Source organism: Oncorhynchus nerka, linkage group LG20 (assembly GCF_034236695.1).
Source record: "Oncorhynchus nerka isolate Pitt River linkage group LG20, Oner_Uvic_2.0, whole genome shotgun sequence".
Classification (NCBI taxonomy): Eukaryota; Metazoa; Chordata; class Actinopteri; order Salmoniformes; family Salmonidae; genus Oncorhynchus; species Oncorhynchus nerka.
Window position 1 is genome coordinate 72421617 of NC_088415.1, and position 24510 is coordinate 72446126.

Sequence of the window (24510 nt, forward strand, 5' to 3'; positions counted from 1 at the left end):
TTTTTGAAAAGTCATTGGTGCAGATGTTGATAGGCCCAGCACACTCTCAAAGTGATGTTAGACTTCCAGTCATCTCATTGAGAAGTTCTCTATAATTCAGCATAGTTAGTCTAGTTGATGTGCTTACCTGCATGTTATTGTCTATTGGGTACTGGCTGAACTAAACCCCAAATAATATCTGTGGTTTTCTTTAAAATTATAAACTGACCTCCCCTGCTCCCAGCGTACTAAACCAGACCTCGTGTGAGTGATGAAGGGAGGCTGTCAGGACCTGATGCTAACAGACTTTTAAGATGTTTATGTCCTTATCATACAGTATTGCATGATTTCTTTCTTCTCTTGTTTAAGGAGAGACTAAACTGGGTCAATTTATGTCATCCTGAAATTCTCCAGAGTACTGTTATAATGACGAAGACTCTTTAAATTGCCTCACCCTGCCTTGAATTGAATTGGTAAAGTCAGCCTTTAAGTTTTTGTCAAATACTACTGTAAATGTAGTCTGCCTTGTCTGATGTCTACATTGTCAGTTTTCTGGAATAACATGGGATGTCTGTTTTAAAGTGTACTGTAGCTCAAAGCTATACAGTCAAATGATGACCAAAGAACAATGCTCATTCATGGTTGAGCAGTGTGGTCAGTTACATGTAGCTGACTGCTTTGTCAACCGCGATGGAGTTCAAAGTATTGCTGGGTGAATTGTCATGAAAAAGGAGTTTATGATATATTTGATGTCAACTAAATATTTTTGTTAGGGAGAGAGAGGGATGGATCTGGGGATGAGATGGGATAAGGTGTGTGTTTGTCTATACAGTATGTGTGTGATTAAAGGATTCTCTAAGTGTATGTGCGGTTGGTTCTCACTGTGGGAGCGAGGTGGAGGTGAACAGCTTGCTTTGGCCAATAGCTCCGTAGGCTGTCTCCCGCATCACTTAACGGCCATGCCCAGTGCACAGTAATTTAATTATCTAGTTAAGCGATCCGCGTGGCTGACGCGAGACCTGGTTGTCTGCACAAATTAACACAGACAGTTTTTTCTATAGGAGCGTCTATAGCTCTCAGCCATTCAATCATTTGTTTTATCTGCAGAAATCCATCCAGGTATTGGATTTGAACATGAGTCTGACAACCCGAGACTAGTGGCAACTTAATTACTAACATTGTCAACTGTCAAGGCAATTACTCATAGCTATTAATTAGCCTAATGCTGTCTTGCATTTTTAAATCAACCCATCGCTCCCAAAAAAGTCTAACTGCAACAAACAGGATATAGTTGCTAGTCACTGGCTGTTTTGCCTAGAACTTGGTTCCTGACTTGGAAACCACTCCTACTGCACCCCAGACTCCTAGGCAAGGGTAGCTAGATGCAACATGGAGCCCTAGGGTGTGTTCACTAGGAACCAAACAGAACCAAATGGAACGAAATGGGAAGGGACGTTTTCCATTTGGGGTAAACGGTTTCTGTTGCAAAACATTTTTGACTAATGGTTACACCACTGGTAGACCCTCCCTAAGTATAAGTCAGATACTCAAGTTGCTCAGCCACAGGAAGTCCATTGGTGTGTATAAGGGGTATGTTGACCAACAGTTACTATGGAACTTTTTAAGGTAAGGCTATTGCAGTGTTTTTTTTTGGGGGGGGGGGGGGTGTACTTGGATGATATAACAATTCATAGTGTATTGTGGGATTTGTATTTATCCATTCAGTTTGTATTTTTAATATAATATGGGCCTACAATTGATGCTGTCTCATTGGGATTTTTTTTGTGATTGGATATTTAATTGAATGATATAGTTGTTTATTAAAGTTAAGTAGATATGGGTTGGTACAGATTATTTGCCTAATAATTTGCATATGGCTTGTTTTTATTTTCAAATTTGATGTGTTGCTTTTTGGAGAAAACTGTTAAACTGCCAATTCAAATATTTGATTAAAAATGTATATCTACAATTTGAAATTCATTCAAAATTCGGTATGACCAAGATATGACTTTCAATAACTTTTAAAGCACACTTTATCAGGTATTCTAAACAAAGTCCTAGTTTAATGATTGAAAGGCATGTTTTGCTGTCCATGATGCAGTAGCCTATAGGATCAGCTCTTCCAGCCAGCTACCCAGGGGATCTTGATGTGATTGTGACTGTAAGCAGTGCTTGAGTGATGTAACCCAGAGATGACCCCTGCTTCTGGGAGGCCATCAAAGCACCCCATTTGCTGTGACTGGGCCCAATTTTCCCCTGTCTTTCCTGACAACTCACCATTACACTTAATTAATCAACCATGGAAAGTAGGTATTCACACCATGCCCAATGGGATCTGGAGGAATGTGGCCCTCCGCTAGCCGGGTGAGAAGCCACAGTCTCGCTGTTTTTAGTTGAATTACTTTCACCTCACATACATTTTATAATGCTGCCTTTGAGGACATTGAGGATCCAGGTCTATTTAATCACAGTTGAGTACAACTGAACCCACCCGTGTTTACTCCCAAAGTGAAGTTAGTTAGTTAGCTAGGGGATCTACGTGTGCCACTTTAAAACATTGGTATTGGAATGACTGTATTAGTCACTCTTGGTTGACTTTGATTTGAAGTTCGATAACAACCTGGTCTTTTATCAGCTTCAGTTATTTTCAAATGACATTCAAACTCCGTTAGAATGGATGGTAGAAGGAGTGTTAGGCTACTGAGCTTCCAATGTGAGAGTTGTTGGGAGGGTGTTCTATTGATGGAAGTCTTCCCTTCTGAGCAATAACAGGATTTTTTTTTTTAAAACAGCCGCACATGTTTCGTTGTTGTTTTTAAACATATTTTTTTTAATATAAGTTTTTCTAAATGCATTTTAGATTTGGCCTAGCTACATGAAGCCCAAATCACACAGAGAGACGTCCTTCAACTGCGTGATATTTTTGTGTGAGAGTAGCAAGCTTCAATTCACGTAAACTGTGTAGCTTATGCCAACGTACAGCGCATTCGGAAAGTATTCAGACCCCTTGACTTTTTCCACATTTTGTTACGTTAAAGCCTTATTATAAAATTGATTTAAAAAAATTCCCATTCGCCAGTCTGCACACAATACCCCATGATGACAAAGCAAAAACAGGTTTTTAGACATTTCGGCACAAAAAAAGAAGAAATATCACATTTACGTAAGTATTCAGACCCTTTTACTCAGTACTTTGTTGAAGCGCCTTTAGCAGCAATTACAGCCTCTGGTTTTCTTGGGTATGACGCTACAAGCTTGGCACACCTGTATCTGGGGAGTTTCTCCCATTCTTCACTGCAGGTCCTCTCAAGCTCTGTCAGGTTGGATAGTGAGCATTGCGGCACAGGTATTTTCAGGTCTCTCCAGAGATCTTCGATCTGGTTCAAGTCCAGGCTCTGGCTGGGCCTCTCAAGGACATTCAGAGACTTGTCCCGAAGCCACTCCCACATTGTCTTGGATGTGTGCTTATGGTCATTGTCCTGTTGGAAGGTGAACCTTTGCCCCAGTCTGTGGTCCTGAGGTTTTCATCAAGGATCTCTCAGTACTTTGCTCCGTTCTTCTTTCCCTTGAATCCTGACCAGTTTCTCAGTCCTTGCCACTGAAAAACATCCCCACGGCATGATGCTGCTACCACCATGCTTCACTGTAGGGATGGAGCCAGTTTTCCTCCAGACATGATACTTGGCATTCAGGCCAAATAGTTCAATCTTAGTTTCATCAGACCAAAGAATCTGTTTCTGATGGTCTGAGAGTCTTTAGGTGCCTTTTGACAAACTCCAAGTGGGATGTCATGTGCTTTTACTGGGGAGAGGCTTCCGTCTGGCCACTCTACCATAAAGGCCTGATTGGTGGAGTGCTGCAGAGATGGTTGTCCTTCTGGAAGGTTTTCCCATCTCCACCGAGGAACTCTGGAGCTCTGTCGGAGTGGCCATTGGGTTCTTGGTCACTCGAGGCCCTTCTTCCTCGATTGCTCAGTTTGGCCAGGAAGCCAGCTCTCGGAAGAGTCTTGGTGATTCCACATTTTTTCAATTAAAGAATGATGGAGTCCACTGTGTTCTTGGGGACCTCCAATGCTGCAGAAATGTTTTGGTACCCGTCCCCAAATCTGTGCCTCAACACAATCCTGTTTTGGAACTCTACGGAGAATTCATTCGACCTCATGGCTTGTTTGTTTTTTTCAAATCCTTTCCAAATCATGTCCAATCAATGGAATTTACCACAGATGGACTCCAATTAAGTTTTAGAAATATCTCAAGGATGATCAATGGAAACAGGATTCCTTTTACCTCATGGCTTGGGTTTTGCTCTGACATGCACTGTCAGCTGTGGGACCTTTATATAAACAGGTGTGTGCCTTTCGAGTCATAGCAAAGGGTCTGAATATATATATATGATCTGTTTTTGCTTCATCATTAGGAGGTATTGTGTCTTGATTGATGAGGAAAATGTTTTATTTAATATATTTTAGAATAAGGCTGTAAAGTAACTGTAGGCCACATGTACAGTAGATATTGTTTGATGGATTCTTATTCAGCTCTTTGGCATAGGTCTGGTAAATATGTAAATATGACTCCTCAGTAAAAGACACATGACATCCCAATTGGAGTTTGCCGAAAGGAACCTAAAGGACTAGTGGTGCAACACAAAACTCACGGTTCGGATTGGATCACTGTTTTGAGTCACGGATCGGATCATTTTTCGAATCAGCAAAAAAAAAAGAGGGAGACAAATATAACAAATATAACTTTGCTTTCCATTTATTACATAACGAACAAGGAACTTTTCAATGTTTAAATAGAATCTTAAAATAAAATATTCAATACTCAATTGTTAAGTAAAGTGCAATATGAGGCATGATTACCTTCTTCCTTTGAACAATAGTGAATGTAAAAATAGCCCGTGTCCACATCATCAAAAACAAGTAAAAAGGGAAAGAAAGCAAAGCAAACCTGAGTTTATACAGTTGAATTCGGAAGTTTACGTACACTTAGGTTGGAGTCATTAAAACTCCTTTTACAACCACTCCACAAATGTATTGTTAACAAACTATAGTTTTGGCAAGTCGGTTAGACATCTACTTTGTGCATGACACAAGTCATTTTTACAACAATTGTTTACAGACAGATTATTTCACTTATAACTAACTGTATCACAATTCCAGTGGGTCAGAAGTTTACTTTCATTAAGTTGAATGTGCCTTTAAACAACTTGGAAAATTCCAGAAAATTATGTCATGACTTTAGAAGCTTCTGGTAGGCTAATTAACATCATTTGAGTCAATTGAAGGTGTAACTGTGGATGTATTTCAAGGCTTACCTTCAAACTCAGTGCCTCTTTGCTTGACATCATGGGAAAATCAAAAGAAATCAGCCAAAACCACAGGGAAAATAATTGTAGACCTCCACAAGTCTGGTTCATTCTTGGGAGCAATGTTCATCTGTACTAACAATAGTACGCAAGTATAAACACCATGGGACCACACAGCTGTCATACCGCTCAGGAAGGAGACTCGTTCTGTCTCCTAGAGATGAACGTACTTTGGTACATAAAGTGCAAATCAATCCCAGAACAACAGCAAAGGACCTTGTGAAGATACTTCTATCACTGCATTTTCTTGGTTCTAGGTATTATCTGTGGTGATTGGGATATTGCTATTGGGCCTCTCTAGCTTCCACTCTGCTACTGCTTCTAGCAGTACCTGCGCCAGATTTGTGCCTGTGTGACTCTCATAGAGGGGGCGTGTCTGTAGCACCGGACTTCGCATCGCCCACTCCTCTGTGGAGTAGTAGGTTTCCGTTGCCCTGGAGGTCCACCCGTATGTGGTGTAGTGAGCAGTCACAGTCACGTAGCTTTCCGTTGCCCTGGAGGTCCACCCGTATGTGGTGTAGTGAGCAGTCACAGTCAAGTAGCTTTCCGTTGCCCTGGAGGTCCACCCGTATGTGGTGTAGTGAGCAGTCACAGTCAAGTAGCTTTCCGTTGCCCTGGCGGTCCACCCGTATGTGGTGTAGTGAGCAGTCACAGTCACGTAGCTTTCCGTTGCCCTGGAGGTCCACCCGTATGTGGTGTAGTGAGCAGTCACAGTCACGTAGCTTTCCGTTGCCCTGGAGGTCCACCCGTATGTGGTGTAGTGAGCAGTCACAGTCACGTAGCTTTCCGTTGCCCTGGAGGTCCACCCGTATGTGGTGTAGTGAGCAGTCACAGTCACGTAGCTTTCCGTTGCCCTGGAGGTCCACCCGTATGTGGTGTAGTGAGCAGTCACAATCATGTAGCTTTCCGTTGCCTTGGAGGTCCACCTGTATGTGGTGTAGTGAGCAGTCACAGTCAGGTAGCTTTCCGTTGCCCTGGAGGTCCACCCATATTTGGTGTAGTGAGCAGTCACAGTCATGTAGCTTTCCGTTGCCCTGGAGGTCCACCCGTATGTGGTGTAGTGAGCAGTCACAGTCACGTAGCTTTCCGTTGCCCTGGAGGTCCACCCGTATGTGGTGTAGTGAGCAGTCACAGTCACGTAGCTTTCCGTTGCCCTGGAGGTCCACCCGTATGTGGTGTAGTGAGCAGTCACAGTCATGTAGCTTTCCGTTGCCCTGGAGGTCCACCCGTATGTGGTGTAGTGAGCAGTCACAGTCATGTAGCTTTCCGTTGCCCTGGAGGTCCACCCGTATGTGGTGTAGTGAGCAGTCACAGTCATGTAGCTTTCCCGTTGCCCTGGAGGTCCACCCGTATGTGGTGTAGTGAGCAGTCACAGTCATGTAGCTTTCCGTTGCCCTGGAGGTCCACCCGTATGTGGTGTAGTGAGCAGTCATTTACATTTACATTTAAGTCATTTAGCAGACGCTCTTATCCAGAGCGACTTACAAATTGGTGCTTTCACCTTATGACATCCAGTGGAACAGCCACTTTACAATAGTGCATCTAGGTCTTTTAAGGGGGGTGAGAAGGATTACTTTATCCTATCCTAGGTATTCACAGTCATGTAGCTTTCCGTTGCCCTGGAGGTCCACCCGTATGTGGTGTAGTGAGCAGTCACAGTCATGTAGCTTTCCGTTGCCCTGGAGGTCCACCCATATTTGGTGTAGTGAGCAGTCACAGTCATGTAGCTTTCCGTTGCCCTGGAGGTCCACCCGTATGTGGTGTAGTGAGCAGTCACAGTCATGTAGCTTTCCGTTGCCCTGGAGGTCCACCCGTATGTGGTGAGGGCAACAGAGGATGCCTTGGATACTTTGTTGATAATTTTGATCTTTTCCTGTGGGTGTGCGAGGGGATTTTGTAGCGTGGCTCAAGCACTTTAAACACTTTGTTTTCCACAACAGAGTATGGCCTCATGTCTGCAACGATAAACATCCCAATGGATTTGGTGATGGCTTCAGCCCGGTCTAATTCTGCAGCAAAGGGCTGCTTAAATGCCGCGGTGAGACGTTGTTGATTCTTGGCTGAGTTGGCTCCCGTCACTGACGCACCAGGGTGATGACGCTTTAAATGTGTGGCCACGCTCCATGTATTTCCATGATCATACGGATTTCTTGTGGCACAATGCCTACACACCGTAATGGTGTTGTCCACCACCCTTCTTCCTTCATCATATTTGACAGGGAAGCCAAAATGCTCCCACACATGAGACTTAAATGAAGCGGGAGGCTTTTCCTGTTCTTCAGCTCCTCCGCTAGCTCCATGGCTGTCACTGCTCTTTTGTCTTCTTTGCTTTTTGCAACGCGAGCATCCAGGATTGATTCGTTCAGGATTCAACAGTCCCCGTTCACGTGAACAGTACACAAAACTGCTTTTAATAAATAATCAGATCAACCTTCAGGCTTCAGAGTAAAACAAGGCACACATCTGTCTTGTCTTTATCTTTTCATTACAACTCTGCATCGAGATTTAGAGAATTATGACTTTAAAAAGTAACAGCGGCAGTAGAACTGTATTTCACACTATGATGGTTAAACTATGCAATTGCTCCGTGGTTCACATGCGTGCCGAACCGTGGGCGGTGATCCGTACGGATCGTTGTATGGATCAACTACGATCCGTTACACCACTATAAAGGACTCTCAAACCACGAGAAACAAAATTCTCTGTTCTGATGAAACCAAGATTGAACTCTTTGGCCTCAATGCCAAGTGTCACATCTGGGGGAAAACTGGCGCTATCCCTATGGTGAAGCATGGTGGTGGCAGCATCATGGTTTGGGTATGTTTTTCTGCGGCAGGGACTGGGAGACTAGTCAGGATCGATGGAAAGATGAAAAAGTACAGAGAGATCCTTGATGAAAACATGCTCCAGAGCGCTCAGGACCTCAGACTGGGGCAAAGATTCACCTTCCAACAGGACAACGACCCTAAGTACACAGCCAAGACGGCACAGGAGTGGCTTCGGGACAAGTCTCTGAATGTCCTTGAGTGGCCGAGCCCGTGCCCGGACTTGAACCTTATCGAACATCTCTGGAGAGACCTGAAAATAGCTGTGTAGCGATGCTCCCCATCCAACCTGACAGAGGTTGAGAGGATCTGTAGAGAAGAATGGAAGAAACTCCCCAGATACAGGTGTGCCAAGCTTATAGCGTCATACCCAATAAGACTCAAGGCTGTAATCGATGCCAAAGGTGCTTCAACAAAGCACCGAGTAAAGGGTCTGAATACTTATGTAAATGTGGTATTTCCGTTTTTTTTTTTTTTAAGAAATTAGCAAAAAATGATGAAAACCTGTTTTTGCTTTGTTATTATGGGGTATTGTGTGTAGATTGAGGATTTTTGTTGTTGTTGTTATACCCATTTTAGAAAAAGGCTGTAACGTAAGATAATGTGGAGAAAGTCAAGGGGTCTGAATATCTTCAGAATGCACTGTACATACAGGCAGATTTGATGGTTTGTCAGTATTGTTCATTCAGTTATGGTCAGCAGTCTACGGTCCCCAGTAATAGTGGTGGATCAGGAGGTAACTAGCTGTGTGAATCAGGTGCTGGGGTACATGTGCAGAAGTGTGTTAAGGTCTTCTGGTGTGTGTGTGCGTGTGTGTGTGTGTGCCAGGCATGTGTGTACTCAGCTATGATAAGTGAACACGCACAATCTCCCCCATGTACAGTGCAACATGGAATCGTGCAGTGCTAAAACATCTCTCATACATAGTAGTGTAAAACGCTATGTTTTGTTTTCGTTCTCAGTCTCCTCTTCCCCTTTTCCGCCACTTGCTGATCTTGTATTAAATGAAAATGAGTTGTATCCTTAAACTGTAGCCTATCACTCAGTCATTCAGGCCAGTCCTTCAAATAGTTCTTGGCACAACGAACAAAGTTTAGGTAAAACGTGTTATGTCTCACACTCAGGCAAGTAAACAGTCCAATTTTGGGGAATATTGCTGCTCATCGCGGCGAAGTGGGCTACATAATGACTTGTGATGGTTGCATGACTAGTGAGGATGCAGGCAGGGGTTGTCAGTAAATACCAGGGAGCTCTGGGCCGCCAGCCGGCCTTGTAGACTGGAGCTTTACAATAACAGACACAATTCTGTCTTTTCCTGTTGGCAGTATGGCATCCAAATCAGGTCTCATCTACTATACTGTGTGTACTGTAGTAGCAAGCTGCTTCTCTGGGACTCTGGTCAGGCCCTAGGTTGGGTTTACACTCAAGTGAAGATGGAGAATGTCTATCACCATGACAGGGTCACAGCTGTCATTGGCCATGCTTTGTTAGGTGTGTGCAACTGTCCATCAAATTAGCTGGAATGGTAGAGTGCATTGGTCCGTGCGTGTTTTAGTCATGTTTAAGTTATTTGGAACAAGACCTAGGCAGGTTTGATCAAATGAATTTGGCAATATTTTTATTTGCTTTCAGCAGAACTGAAAACAACCGTGTATTAGCATGACAACCCAAAAAGCCATGTTAGCACCAAATGACCCATAATCAGACCGACTCATTTGAGAGCTAGCCCAGTAGTCATTTCAGAACTATCACCCGAGTGTATTTCCACTGCATTCGGAAAGTATTCAGACCCATTAGCCTTTTCCACATTTTTGTTACGTTACAGCCTTATTCAAAAATGTATTCAATACATGTTTTTCCTCATCAATCTACACACAATACCCCATAATGACAAGGCGAAGAAAGGTTTTTAGAATTTTTTTGCAAATGTATAAAAAATGTATAACATAAATATTATTTCTGGCCAAACTGAGCAATTAGGAGATAATGGCCTTGGTCAGGGAGGTGACGAAGAACCTGATGGTCACTCTGACAGAGCTCCAGAGTTCTTCTGTGGAGATATGAGAAGCTTCCAGAAGGACAACCATCTCAGCAGGACTCCACCAATCAGGCCTTTATGGTGGAGTGGCAAGACGGAAGCCACTCCTTAGTAAAAGGCACACAACAGCCTGCTTGGAGTTTGCCAAAAGGCACCTGAAGGAGTCTCAGACCATGAGAAACAGGATTCTCTAGTCTGATGAAACCAAGATTGAACTCTTTGGCCTGAATGCCAAGCGTCACGCCTGGTGGAAACCTGGCACCATCCCTTCGGGAAGCATGGTGGTGGCAGCATCATGCTGTAGGGATGTTTTTCAGCGGTAAGGACTGGGAGACTAGTCAGGATCAAGGGAAAGATGAATGGAGCAAAGTACAGAGAGATCCTTGATGAAAACCTGCTCCAGAGTGCTCAGGACCTCAGACTAGGCGAAGCTTCCCCTTTTAACAGGACAACGACCCTAAGCATAACAGCCAAGACAATGTAGGAGTGGGTTTCGGGACAAGTCTCTGAATGTCCTTGAGTGGCCCAGCCAGAGCCCGGACTTGAACCCTGGAGAGACCTGAAAATAGCTGTGCAGTGACTCTCTCCATCCAACCTGACAGAGCTTGAGAGGATCTGCAGAGAAGAATGGGAGAAACTCCCCAAATACAGGTGTGCCAAGCTTGTAGCATCATACCCAAGAAGACTTGAGGCTGTAATCACCTATTTACTTATGTAAATGTGATATTTACATTTTTTAAATAAATTAGCACAAAAAAATCTAAACTTGTTTTTGCTTTGTTGTTATGGGGTAGTGTGCGTAGATTGATGGGGAGACAATTTAATCCATTTTAGAATAAGACTATAACATAAGAAAATGTGAAAAAAGTCAAGGGGTCTGAATATTTTCTAAATGCACTGTATTTGCCCATGTCTTAGCACTGAATGTGAATCGTCTTTACTCACCCTTTCTCCCTTCCTTGCACGATTCAAGTCTCTGTCTTTCTCTGTCCCTCTCCCCCCTCCCTATATCTTTCTCGCTCTCTCTCTGCCCCCCTATATTATTTCTCGCTCTCTCTCTCTGCCCCCCCCCTATATTCTTTCCCTCTCTCTCTCATGGGGTGCACCTGTGTGCAGTGCGCTGGAAGGAGGCAGGCCAGGCAGGACATTGGGAGTAAGGCTGGGGCCGAGGCCACTGATTTGGAAGGGCCCCTCAGAGAGAAGAAGAGAGAGAGCGAGAGAAGAGAATGTGTGCAGCTTACGTAAAAGGCAGATGGGCCCAGCTGGGCGTGCGGTGTGGATGGGATGGAAAGGGCAGAGAGTGTGTGGATCTGAATCGGGCGGTCTGTCACCCCATTGCCTATTTAGTGCTCTGCTTTTGACCAGGCCCCATAGGGCGTATAGAATAAGGTGATATTTGGGACACAGCCTAATAGCCAGGTCAGAGAGACAGCCTGGAGAGAGAATCAGAACAGATAGTGAAGTGGACAGGAGTTATAATGTTATCTCTATAGTTTACAAATAATGCCTCATGTATGGAATCAAGTCGCATCAATGCTTGGATAAGCCTATGTAGAGCATTTTAAGTCAACGTTTTTACGTTTTATGTGCAGAGTATGGTACTATGAGTGAACTAATCTCAGCAAAAAAAAGAAATGTCCCCTTTTCAGGACCCTGTCTTTCAAAGATAATTCGTAAAAATCAAAATAACTTCACAGATCTTCATTGTAAAGGGTTTAAATAGTGTTTCCCATGCTTGTTCAATGAACCATAAACAATTAATGAACATGCACCTGTGGAACGGTCGTTAATACACTAACAGCTTACAGACGGTAACCAATTAAGGTCACAGTTACGAAAACTTAGGACACTAAAGGGGCCTTTCTACTGACTCTGAAAAACACCAAAAGAAAGATGCCCAGGGTCCCTGCTCATCTGCGTAAACGTGCTTTAGGCATGCTGCAAGGAGGCATGAGGACTGCATATGTGGCCAGGGCAATAAATTGCAGTGTCCGTACTGTGAGACGCCTAAGACAGCGCTACAGGGAGACAGGACGGACAGCTGATCGTCCTCGCAGTGGCAGACCATGTGTAACAACACCTGCACAGGATCGGTACATCCGAACATCACACCTGCGGGACAGGTACAGGATGGCAACAACAACTGCCCGAGTTATACCTGGAACGCACAATCCCTCCATCAGTGCTCAGACTGGACTGAGGGCTTGTAGGCCTGTTGTAAGGCAGGTCCTCACCAGACAACACCGGCAACAACGTCACCTATGGGCACAAACCCACAGTTGCTGGACCAGACAGGACCGGCAAAAAGTGGTCTTCACTGATGAGTCGCGGTTTTGTCTCACCAGGGGTGATGGTCGGATTTGCGTTTATCGTGGAAGGAATGAGCGTTACACAGAGGCCTGTACTCTGGAGTGGGATCGATTTTGGAGGTGGAGGGTCCATCATGGTCTGGATCGATGTGTCACAGCATCATCGGACTGAGCTTGTTGTCATTGCAGGCAATCTCAATGCTGTGCGTTACAGGGAAGACATCCTCCTCCCTCATGTGGTACCCTTCCTGCAGGCTCATCCTGACATGACCCTCAAGCATGACAATGCCACCAGCCATACTGCTCGTTCTGTGCATGATTTTATTTAAGACAAGAATATCAGTGTTCTGCCATGGCCAGCGAAGAGCCCGAATCTCATTCCCATTGAGCACTGGGACCTGTTGGATCGGAGGGTGAGGGCTAGGGCCATTCCCCCCAGAAATGTCCAGGAACTTGCAGATGCCTTGGTGGAAGAGTGGGGTAACATCTCACAGCAAGAACTGGCAAATCTGGTGCAGTCCATGAGGAGGAGATGCACTGCAGTACTTAATGCAGCTGGTGGCCACACCAGATACTGACTGTTACTTTTGATTTTGACCCCCCCTTTGTTCAGGGACACATTATTCCATTTATGTTAGTCACATGTCTGTGGAACTTGTTCAGTTTATGTCTCAGTTGTTGAATATTGTTATGTTCATACAAATATTTATACATGTAAAGTTTACTGAAAATAAACGCAGTTGACAGTGAGAGGATGTTTCTTTTTTTGCTGAGTTTATGAGTTGCATCATGTGTTGACAGACTTGGCTTCTCACAGGTGGGAGAGCTGGAGGTGGGAGGCCAGCCGGTCAGCAGGCAACATGTAGCAACCCATTCTGTCTGCCATGTTGTGTTGTGTGGGTTGGCTAGACTCTCATTCCACCCTGGGCCCTATCAGCTGTACAGCTGCCCTGCCCTCGCCTCGCACTGAACAGGTGTGCTCCTCCTTCAGACGCTCAGCAGTTAAAACACACACCACACGCACACAGGCATCACACTGCGGAGAGCAGCCTCGACGCACACTTTCCCACGCACGCGCACAGGTGCGCACATCTCACAAACTCAATGGCCAGCCAGGACATTTTGGCTGTAATAATGTTATTGATATGCAAGAGTTTTGTTTGGTGATATTGTATTATTTATCCCCTCTTTCGTTTACAATTCAACACAGAGGGGTTGGGGATTCTTGTGAAAAAGGTTAACTTTGTTTTAAATGTAACATTTGGGTGCAACTAGACTCCAAACATCACTAGGGGGCAATCACGAAAATATGGGATTTTTCAGTTGTTTTGTTTGTCTTTTGATGATGAATAAGTTGTTTGCCTGCGTGAAGCCGTCTCTGCTGGGAGCAATGGCCCGGGGAGCTCAGATGGTGCCGTTAGACCGCATGTGTGTGTTTTTGTTCCTCGTGCCTGCGTGTGTACTTAGCTTTTCATATCCCTCTGACTGCACATAATATCCAACAGTGCACTCCAGGAGACACCACAACCAAAAACCCACAGCAATCCAAACCTTTGTCACGTGTATGATTAAGGTAGTATAACATTTACCTGAATGAGTTGTATTGAAACTATAACATGTTGAATAGTTATTAATGGTTCTGTGGTGTCATAGGAGGGAACATGTGCTGCTCTGGCTGTGTGAGTTAGTTAGTCAGATGAACGTAGCAGTCTCAGTAGTGAACTTTTGGGGTTAGTGAGGAGGTCAGGTCAGAACGAGGACCATCTGACACCAACAGATGGAGGGAAGAAACTGCAAATCAGGACGACAAGACCAAATGTTGATTTTGGACACACAACAACAATTTCAGTTCAAATCAAGTTTGCACCAATGCGCCCACCTCGACTACAGAGTTCTAACATGCAATGTAGAACTAGGCCTGTAACTGGACAAAAGTAAAGTACTCTAGAATTAAATGATTTGTGCATTTTGCCACCCGCAGTGTTAGCCTCATTACTGGACATGCCACCAAGACCTTTTGGTGTTGGGCATCTACACTGCAGCACTATTCACTAGTACAGTAGCGTATTTCACACTGGTTTGTGTTCAATATTGGTGCAAAGTGCACCTCGGACCTGTACATTCAGCGAAATGTAGGTAGTTGACCGACAGGCTTATTCCTTGAGTTGTGTCTCATTGAGTGAATCGCCTACCCACTCCAGCCTGGAGGTAGACTAAATACAGGTCTCCCTTAACGTTCAAACATCTCTAACGTTCTTCTCTCTTTGTGTTCTAGAATGGAGCTGTTCCAGGGGAACCCGTGAAGACGGATAAGAACTCCAGGAGAGGGAACTGGGGGAACCAGATAGAGTTTATCCTCACCAGCGTGGGCTATGCTGTGGGCCTGGGAAACGTATGGAGGTTCCCCTACCTCTGCTACAGAAATGGAGGAGGTACGTCTTCACACTCACAACACACTGATTATATAGTAGTAATGACAGCAATACATTCTAGTTTATCCACAATACATTTTGCAGTGTTTTAAAAAGCAATCAAAGTAGCAGGTTGTCAAGTTTAAGTTTACGGTCCTCACATTGTGTCAAATGGATCCAAGTCATTCTTGGCTTCATTCCCCCTCAATTCAAATGTTTTCACTCCTACATTTGTCTTTAGTCTTCTATACATTTTGTGTTCGGGGATCGCCATAGAAGGGCACACAGATGCAGTAGCCTGTGCATTAGGTCACACAATGACATAGCTGAGTATAGAGCCAAGGGGACTGGTGTAGCTCAAGGCTCTGCAGTAATAACACCACAGTAGACTATCAGCTTGCTGAGGCCTGGGCTACGTCCCAAAAGGCACCCTATTCCCAATATTGTGCACTACTTTTGACCAAGGCTCATAGGTAAAAAAGAATGCTCTGGTGAAAAGTTGTGCACTATAGGGAAGCTATTTGTGTCGCAGACAGCCTGCTCCTCAATCTCCAGTCTTTGCTCTAACACATGATTTCAGACTACAGTCCCAGAGGACAGGTTATTCCCCAGACCCATTGGCCCCAGTGGCCCCCACGTTAAACCAGTCAAGCAGACAGAGGATTGCTGCCTGGCTTAGCATCACCCTCTGTTTGATGCTCCCTCAACTCTTTCACCTCTTCTGGCTGGCATAGACATAAACATCTCTCCTTCCAATCTGACCCCTCACTGCATTACGCTGCAGAAATAGGATATTGCCATGGGATGCCAACTTTTCTATATGAGCTAGGCAATTTTTCTATTCTAGACGCAAACATGACCTTAACATTTGACTGCTCATTCACTGAGCATTGCATAGCAAAAATATGATATTGCCCATGTCTGGGGATGACAACTTTTATATGTATGAAAAATAATTATATTCTAGACACTGACATGACCTTACAATCCATCCACTCACTCACTCACCAAGCATTAAGTAGCATAAATAGAATATAGTCACAGCATGGAATACCAATTTCTGTATATTGATTTATTTTTCATTTGAATGACCATTAGGTAACCATTGGTTGTGAGCAATAATTAACATATGCATACTTACAATAAGTACAAGTTTAAAGATTCAAATAACACAAAGCTGGATTCTAGTCGATTTCATACAAATGTTTTGGCTTGACTAACTGTTGACCTGACCCAAATGTTATTGTTGTTTAACAGGAGCCTTCATGTTCCCCTACTTCATAATGCTGGTGTTCTGTGGGATCCCTCTGTTCTTCCTGGAGCTCTCCTTCGGACAGTTCGCCAGCCAGGGATGCCTGGGGGTCTGGAGGATCAGTCCCATGTTCAAAGGTGAGCCAGTTAACAACCACTGCTGCCGTTGGTCAGTCATGTTCAAAGGCAAGCCAACAACCACTGCTGCCGTTGGTCAGTCATGTTCAAAGGCAAGCCAACAACCACTGCTGCCGTTGGTCAGTCATGTTCAAAGGCAAGCCAACAACCACTGCTGCTGTTGGTCAGTCATGTTCAAAGGCAAGCCAACAACCACTGCTGCCATTGGTCAGTCATGTTCAAAGGCAAGCCAACAACCACTGCTGCCGTTGGTCAGTCATGTTCAAAGGCAAGCCAACAACCACTGCTGCCGTTGGTCAGTCATGTTCAAAGGCAAGCCAACAACCACTGCTGCTGTTGGTCAGTCATGTTCAAAGGCAAGCCAACAACCACTGCTGCTGTTGGTCAGTCATGTTCAAAGGCAAGCCAACAACCACTGCTGCTGTTGGTCAGTCATGTTCAAAGGCAGGCCAACAACCACTGCTGCCGTTGGTCAGTCATGTTCAAAGGCAAGCCAACAACCACTGCTGCCGTTGGTCAGTCATGTTCAAAGGCAAGCCAACAACCACTGCTGCCGTTGGTCAGTCATGTTCAAAGGCAAGCCAACAACCACTGCTGCTGTTGGTCAGTCATGTTCAAAGGCAAGCCAACAACCACTGCTGCCGTTGGTCAGTCATGTTCAAAGGCAAGCCAACAACCACTGCTGCCGTTGGTCAGTCATGTTCAAAGGCAAGCCAACAACCACTGCTGCCGTTGGTGATTGGCATTACGTCATTGCTATCGGAAACTGAAAGGTGGAAAATAAATGGCAACATCTATTGTCTGCTTGGAATGCTTAATGTCATTATTTTTTTTTTACATTACTTCAGTCAGAGAAGTCCATTCACCTCTTCAGCTCCTGGTATCATTCTAATGTTGTTTCAATCCCTCTCCTGCATCAGGTGTGGGCTACGGGATGATGGTGGTGTCCACCTACATCGGTATCTACTACAACGTGGTGATCTGCATCGCCTTCTACTATTTCTTCTCCTCCATGACCAACCTGCTGCCATGGACCTACTGCAACAACCCCTGGAACACGCCCACCTGCAACGGCGTGGTGACGCCCACGGGCATCAACAACACCCTGGCCAATGTCACCCGCAGCCTGGTCACCGGGGCCGCTGAGGTCGCCGTGGAGGTGGTCAATAAGACCAAGAGGACCAGCCCCAGTGAGGAGTACTGGAAGTAAGGCCTAACCCGGACCCGGAGTCAGTTATCAAGCCTTATTTGAATCCCAAAAGATCTTGTTCTAGATTAGGGCTGTGACGATACCTGTATCGCAATGTTTTTTTCCATGGCAAAAATGAAAACACAAAGCAAACTATTTGGTCCTTTAAAAACCTGCTGTATGTAAAATATTGTGTGTTTTAGCTTGGAAAATAACTAAACGTGACTCTGGATGGCAACATAAAGACGTTTTCCTTAAAAGGTTAATTCGTGTTTTGTTTTCTTGCCACGATACTAATGAGTTTTGCGATACTGGTATCGTCCCGGCCCTATTCTAGATCTGTTGAGTGCTGGAAGAAAGGCCTGAGTGTGCAGTTGAAAAATTCCCAGGTTTTCCAGAAGCACTGGATGGAGAATTCCAGATTTCCTGCTTATTCCTTTCTGATTCCAGGAATTTCCAACTGGGATTTCTATAAAACCTGGGAATATTAGGAGTTACCGTCATTTTTCAACCCTACAGTACCTGAATGGGAAGGTGTGGGCATGGCTGACTCTGACTCAGGTGTACTAGATTAAAGAGACTGCAAGGGTTAATACACACTATTACTCCTCGATACATGTATGTTCAGTAAAGCAGCACCCAACGTGTTTTGACACAAAGTATGTTTGACTATGGGTTAACAAAAGAGGGTTTGTGTATCTCTGTAAAGGAATGTTTGAGATGCTAGATACTTCAGTTGATTTTAACAAGTCAGAAAAAAAAACAAGCAGGCAGGCATGTTTGCCTTGCTAATCCGGGCCTACGATGAATCATCCAGCCTTCACCAAGCATTACTCATTGTTCACTGTCTGAGGTACACACCATTAGATGTTTAGTATATTTTCCTAGAAAATAATATTATCGGGATTCTTACTACATGGGAAGTAGTGTAGCTGTTCTATACCCCTAGCATTGAGAATAGGGCCCATTCAAAGGAAACAGTGTGGTTGGTTAATGACTTTCTAAATGTTTTGTGCTTAGCCTTCCGTCCGGGTGGGGCTGTCTGTCAGTATATCATGAAAGGAGTTGTTGTTCCTGTCAGCTGTCAGTAAAGATAATCCATTGTCTTGGCACCAAGTGGTTTTTGGTCGAGCTGCTGCTGCATTGAAATATGGGCTTCGCTCATTGTAATGCCAGGGTACATCTGAACAATGCTTCTTCTCTATCTTTCAGGAATTAACGTAAAGACATTATTTGTCCCTGCGGCACTAACTATATATTCCACGTTTCTCCATCCAGACGTTGTTGTTGTGAATAGACACGGTGATACATTTCTTCTCTTCCCCACAGACACTATGTGCTGAAGATCTCAGACGACATCGGGAATTTCGGGGAAGTCCGTCTCCCTATTCTGGGATGTCTGGCTGTGTCCTGGGTGGTGGTCTTCCTCTGTCTCATCAGAGGAGTCAAGTCTTCAGGAAAGGTGAGGTGTCTTTCTTTCTCTCTCGCTCTCGCTCTCTCTCTCCCTTTCTCTCTCTCTCTTCTCTCTCTTTCCCTTTCTCTCTCTCTCCCTTTCTCTCTCTCTCTCTCTCTCTCTCTCTCTCTCTCTTTCCCTTTCTCTCTCTCTCTCGCTCTCTCTCTCTTTCTCGCTCTCTCTCGCTCTCTCTCTCACCTCCAAATGTCTTTGTTTGGGCCAGTAGTTTTTCCTGGTCAAATAACTTAGTCTACAGTCTGGAAGAACTCCTGGTCATAGTGTATAATTGACACACATTTGGGGATTTTCTCACTCGTTCTTCTCCTCTCGATGGTCCCCAGGTGGTGTACTTCACAGCGACGTTCCCCTATGTGGTGCTGACCATCCTGTTCATCAGAGGCATCACCCTGGAGGGAGCTGTCACCGGCATCAAGTACTACCTAACCCCACAGTGGCATAAGATCCTTGACGCTAAGGTGTGGTTAATCATATAGAAATAACATAGTTATATAAGTCCTGGAATTCTTTGCCATTACTGTAGTGAAGTACTACTTTATATGAGTTGTAAACAGTTACTGTTTATTACTCGTATAAAAGCTCTGTAGCTCTTCATAGCGTAGGTTCATGGGCTTTCTCATAACACAGCTGTTGAAAGAGACAGTTTGATCAGATGTAATATGCCTCAGATATGAAATAAGGTTGTTCTTCAGTGGTTGTACTGACACATGTTTGTCCGTCTGTCCAGGTGTGGGGAGACGCTGCCTCTCAGATCTTCTACTCTCTGGGCTGTGCATGGGGAGGGCTCATCACTATGGCCTCCTACAACAAGTTCCACAACAACTGCTACAGGTACTCTACTCTTCCTCTCCCCTCCCTGTTCCCCCCTAAACTCTCCACTTTACTCCCAATAAAACCCTGGGCGCATCCCAAATGGCATCCTATTGGGTCCTGGTCAGAAGTAGTGCACTATAAAGGGACTAAGGTACCATTTGGGACGCATATCCTGTCAGAGTTCAGGTCTTTTTCTGTGTCAAAAAGGGGCTTAGGTGGTGTGTGTAGCCGGGGGCGTGGCAGAGGGTGTGGCAATTACATTTTTTTAAAAACATTTTAGAGGCCACCGTCTTGGTGGTGTAGAGAAATTTGAGCATTTTTAAGCCAAATTCCTGCAATGACACACATTTCTCCATGGAGCTGAGTTTTAAAGCTATTTCCCTGGGATTTTATGCATTTTGCCATGGCTAATGCTGTGTTCTTTTGCTCACACATGATAGCAAAATTAATACGGCTAAATTCATTGTTTTTGGAGTTTTCTTTTCTCTCTGACTGTCTAGCTTTTATTTTGGTTATTGTTAGTTCTCAAAGATTAAATTATTTATAAATATATAGGTCCATTATATTTTCTACAAACTTTATATCTGTTTTAGTAATTTAAGTTTACATTTCAAGCGTTTTTCATCCGAAAATGTCTTTTTTTTAAACTGTTTGGATTTAGGCAACCGAAAAAATGCTTCGGCGGCATGCCCAAGGATTACAATGGCAGACAAATCCCTGGAGTTGTGTAAGCGGTTACATTATTGCAGTTCTTCGTGCTCAGTTGGAGTGAATCAGGAGGGGTCTTTGTTGCCTCTCTGGGTGCGATCACGCTACAGTGTCAGCAGAGATGAACAGAAATTGTGCAGAATAGAGGAGGGCAGCTACAAATTGCAAGAATTGATGGAGTATGGTGTGATGGTGTGTGGTGTATGGTGTGATGGTGTATGGTGTGTGGTGTGATGGTGTATGGTGTGTATGGAGTATGGTGTATGGTGTGATGGTGTGTGGTGTGATGGTGTGATGGAGTATGGTGTGATGGTGTATGGTGTGATGGAGTATGGTGTGTATGGTGTGATGGTGTATGGTGTGATGGTGTATGGTGTGATGGAGTATGGTGTATGGTGTGATGGAGTATGGTGTGATGGTGTATGGTGTGATGGAGTATGGTGTGTATGGTGTGATGGTGTGTGGTGTATGGTGTGATGGTGTGTGGTGTATGGTGTGTATGGTGTGTGGTGTATGGTGTGTATGGAGTATGGTGTGATGGTGTGTACTGCATGCCACTGTACTGTAGGTGGAGGACAGAGGCATCACACTGAGAGAGTGAAGGAGACCAAAAAAATGGACTGCTGTTACGTCTGCGGTTGCATTGTTAACTTTGTAGTTTACGGTAGTCCAACTCAAAACTCTCCTGGAAACTGGAAGAGGTTTTCTCTTCTCTATAACACCACCATGTGGTTGAAGGGCAGAAGTGATGGACAGTATACTATAAATCAGGGGTTCTTAAACTCTTTCAGCCTGGGACCCAAATTAGAAATGCTGTGTTTTCCTGGGACCCAAGCTTAGGCAAATATGCAAGTATAAATAAATATCAGTACATTTCATTGCCCTTATGCCTAAAACAAATGTAATACAGACATAAACAAATAACAATTCAATTAATTACCCATATAAATAGCTATTCATGTTTATTTTTCCCATTAAAAACACTCTTACATATCTGTCTAGGTTGGAACTGTTGCAGTTAAAATCATTTTCATTCTGAACTGGAATAAACTGATTGATCACATCACACAGATGTAGACCAGAACACACACACAGTCCTAATGAGAGGTGTGTAGCAGGCTGAAGTTTTCAACAAGCATGTCTATTCTGGGCTCAGTTTTTGACAGTGCAACACTGAGGTCATGCTCTGCATTGAGACGGTTTATGTTCTTTTTTTTTAAAGTGTGTCAGAGTTGAGGACCCTGACTGACATAGGTATGTGGTGCCAAACTGGTTTAGAACATCTACTGTTTTCTCAGTCAGACAGGAGACTGCTTCCTGCTGTATATAAGGAATCCAGAACAGTGTGTGTGTTTGCCCCAAAAAGTGTCTTGCTTCAATCAGTTTATTCCAGTTCAGAATAAAACATATTTATTGTATTTTAACACCAACAGTTCCAACCTGGACTTTCTACAGTAAGATGTACAGTGGGCCCGATCATTTCTAAAGTATGATGTACAATAGGCCTGATCATTTCTACAGTAAGATGTACAGTAGGCCCGATCATTTCTAAAGTATGATGTACAATAGGCCTGATCATTTCTACAGTAAGATGTACAGTAGGCCCGATCATTTATAAAGTATGATGTACAATAGGCCCGATTATTTCTACAGTATGATGTACAATAGGCCCGATCATTTCTACAGTAAGATGTACAGTAGGCCCGATCATTTATAAAGTATGATGTACAGTAGGCCCGATCATTTATAAAGTATGATGTACAATAGGCCTGATCATTTCTACAGTAAGATGTACAGTAGGCCCGATCATTTATAAAGTATGATGTACAATAGGCCTGATCATTTCTACAGTAAGATGTACAGTAGGCCTGATCATTTATAAAGTATGATGTACAGTAGGCCCGATCATTTCTAAAGTATGATGTACAATAGGCCTGATCATTTCTACAGTAAGATGTACAGTAGGCCCGATCATTTCTAAAGTATGATGTACAATAGGCCTGATCATTTCTACAGTAAGATGTACAGTAGGCCCGATCATTTATAAAGTATGATGTACAATAGGCCCGATTATTTCTACAGTATGATGTACAATAGGCCCGATCATTTCTACAGTAAGATGTACAGTAGGCCCGATCATTTATAAAGTATGATGTACAGTAGGCCCGATCATTTATAAAGTATGATGTACAATAGGCCTGATCATTTCTACAGTAAGATGTACAGTAGGCCCGATCATTTATAAAGTATGATGTACAATAGGCCTGATCATTTCTACAGTAAGATGTACAGTAGGCCTGATCATTTCTAAAGTATGATGTACAATAGGCCTGATCATTTCTACATGGCCCGTTCCTGTAGGTTCATGCTCTATCCGTACACCCTGCCTCAGGAAGCCGCAGGTCCTAATCATTTCATCTCCCGTCTGGATTACTGCAACTCGCTGTTGGCTGGGCTCCCTGCCTGTGCCATTAAACCCCTACAACTCATCCAGATGTGTTCAACCTTCCCAAGTTCTCTCACGTCACCCCGCTCCTCCGCTCACTGGCTTCCAGTTGAAGCTCGCATCCGCTAAAGACCATGGTGCTTGCCTACGAAGCTGTGAGGGGAACGGCACCTCAGTACCTCAGGCTTTATAACCCAAACAAGGGCACTGATCCACCTCTGGCCTGCTCGCCTCCCTACCACTGAGGAAGTAGGCCAGCCCAGTCAAAACTGTTCGCTGCTCTGGCCCCCATTGGAACAAACTCCCTCACGACGCCAGGACAGCGGAGTCAATCACCACCTTCCGGAGACACCTGAAACCCCACCTCTTTAAGAATCATTTAATCCCTCTCACCCCCCCCTTAAAAGATTTAGATGCACTACTGTTCCACTGGATGTCATAAGGTGAATGCACCAATTTGTAAGTCGCTCTGGATAAGAGCGTCTGCTAAATGACTTAAATGTAAATGTAAATGTACAGTAAGATGTACAATAGGCCCGATCATTTCTAAAGTATGATGTACAATAGGCCTGATCATTTCTACAGTAAGATGTACAGTAGGCCTGATCATTTCTAAAGTATGATGTACAATAGGCCTGATCATTTCTAAAGTATGATGTACAATAGGCCTGATCATTTCTACAGTAAGATGTACAGTAGGCCCGATCATTTCTAAAGTATGATGTACAATAGGCCTGATCATTTCTACAGTAAGATGTACAGTAGGCCCGATCATTTATAAAGTATGATGTACAATAGGCCCGATTATTTCTACAGTATGATGTACAATAGGCCCGATCATTTCTACAGTAAGATGTACAGTAGGCCCGATCATTTATAAAGTATGATGTACAGTAGGCCCGATCATTTATAAAGTATGATGTACAATAGGCCTGATCATTTCTACAGTAAGATGTACAGTAGGCCCGATCATTTATAAAGTATGATGTACAATAGGCCTGATCATTTCTACAGTAAGATGTACAGTAGGCCTGATCATTTCTAAAGTATGATGTACAATAGGCCTGATCATTTCTACAGTAAGATGTACAATAGGCCCGATCATTTCTAAAGTATGATGTACAATAGGCCTGATCATTTCTACAGTAAGATGTACAGTAGGCCTGATCATTTCTAAAGTATGATGTACAATAGGCCTGATCATTTCTAAAGTATGATGTACAATAGGCCCGATCATTTCTAAAGTATGATGTAGATGTACAGTAAGATGTACAGATCATTTCTAAAGTATGATGTACAATAGGCCTGATCATTTCTACAGTAAGATGTACAGAGGCCTGATCATTTCTAAAGTATGATGTACAATAGGCCTGATCATTTCTACAGTAAGATGTACAGTGATGATCATTTCTAAAGTATGATGTACAATAGGCCTGATCATTTCTACAGTAAGATGTACAGTAGGCCCGATCATTTCTAAAGTATGATGTACAATAGGCCTGATCATTTCTACAGTAAGATGTACAGTAGGCCCGATCATTTCTAAAGTATGATGTACAATAGGC

The 24510-nt window shown here is 43.9% G+C and overlaps 1 protein-coding gene across 7 annotated transcripts in view; it reads left to right on the forward strand.

The window, feature by feature from the left end:
* LOC115103085 (sodium- and chloride-dependent glycine transporter 1-like) overlaps positions 1-24510 on the forward strand; it is an 89222-nt gene that overhangs the window by 55078 nt on the left and 9634 nt on the right. For all 7 annotated transcript variants that reach the window (XM_065005746.1, XM_029623705.2, XM_065005744.1 and 4 more), the window contains 6 exons: positions 14794-14950; positions 16187-16318; positions 17239-17524; positions 18837-18969; positions 19302-19436; positions 19706-19809. In XM_065005746.1, coding sequence (XP_064861818.1) covers positions 14794-14950; positions 16187-16318; positions 17239-17524; positions 18837-18969; positions 19302-19436; positions 19706-19809 — 947 coding nt within the window. The remainder of the gene's footprint in view (positions 1-14793; positions 14951-16186; positions 16319-17238; positions 17525-18836; positions 18970-19301; positions 19437-19705; positions 19810-24510) is intronic.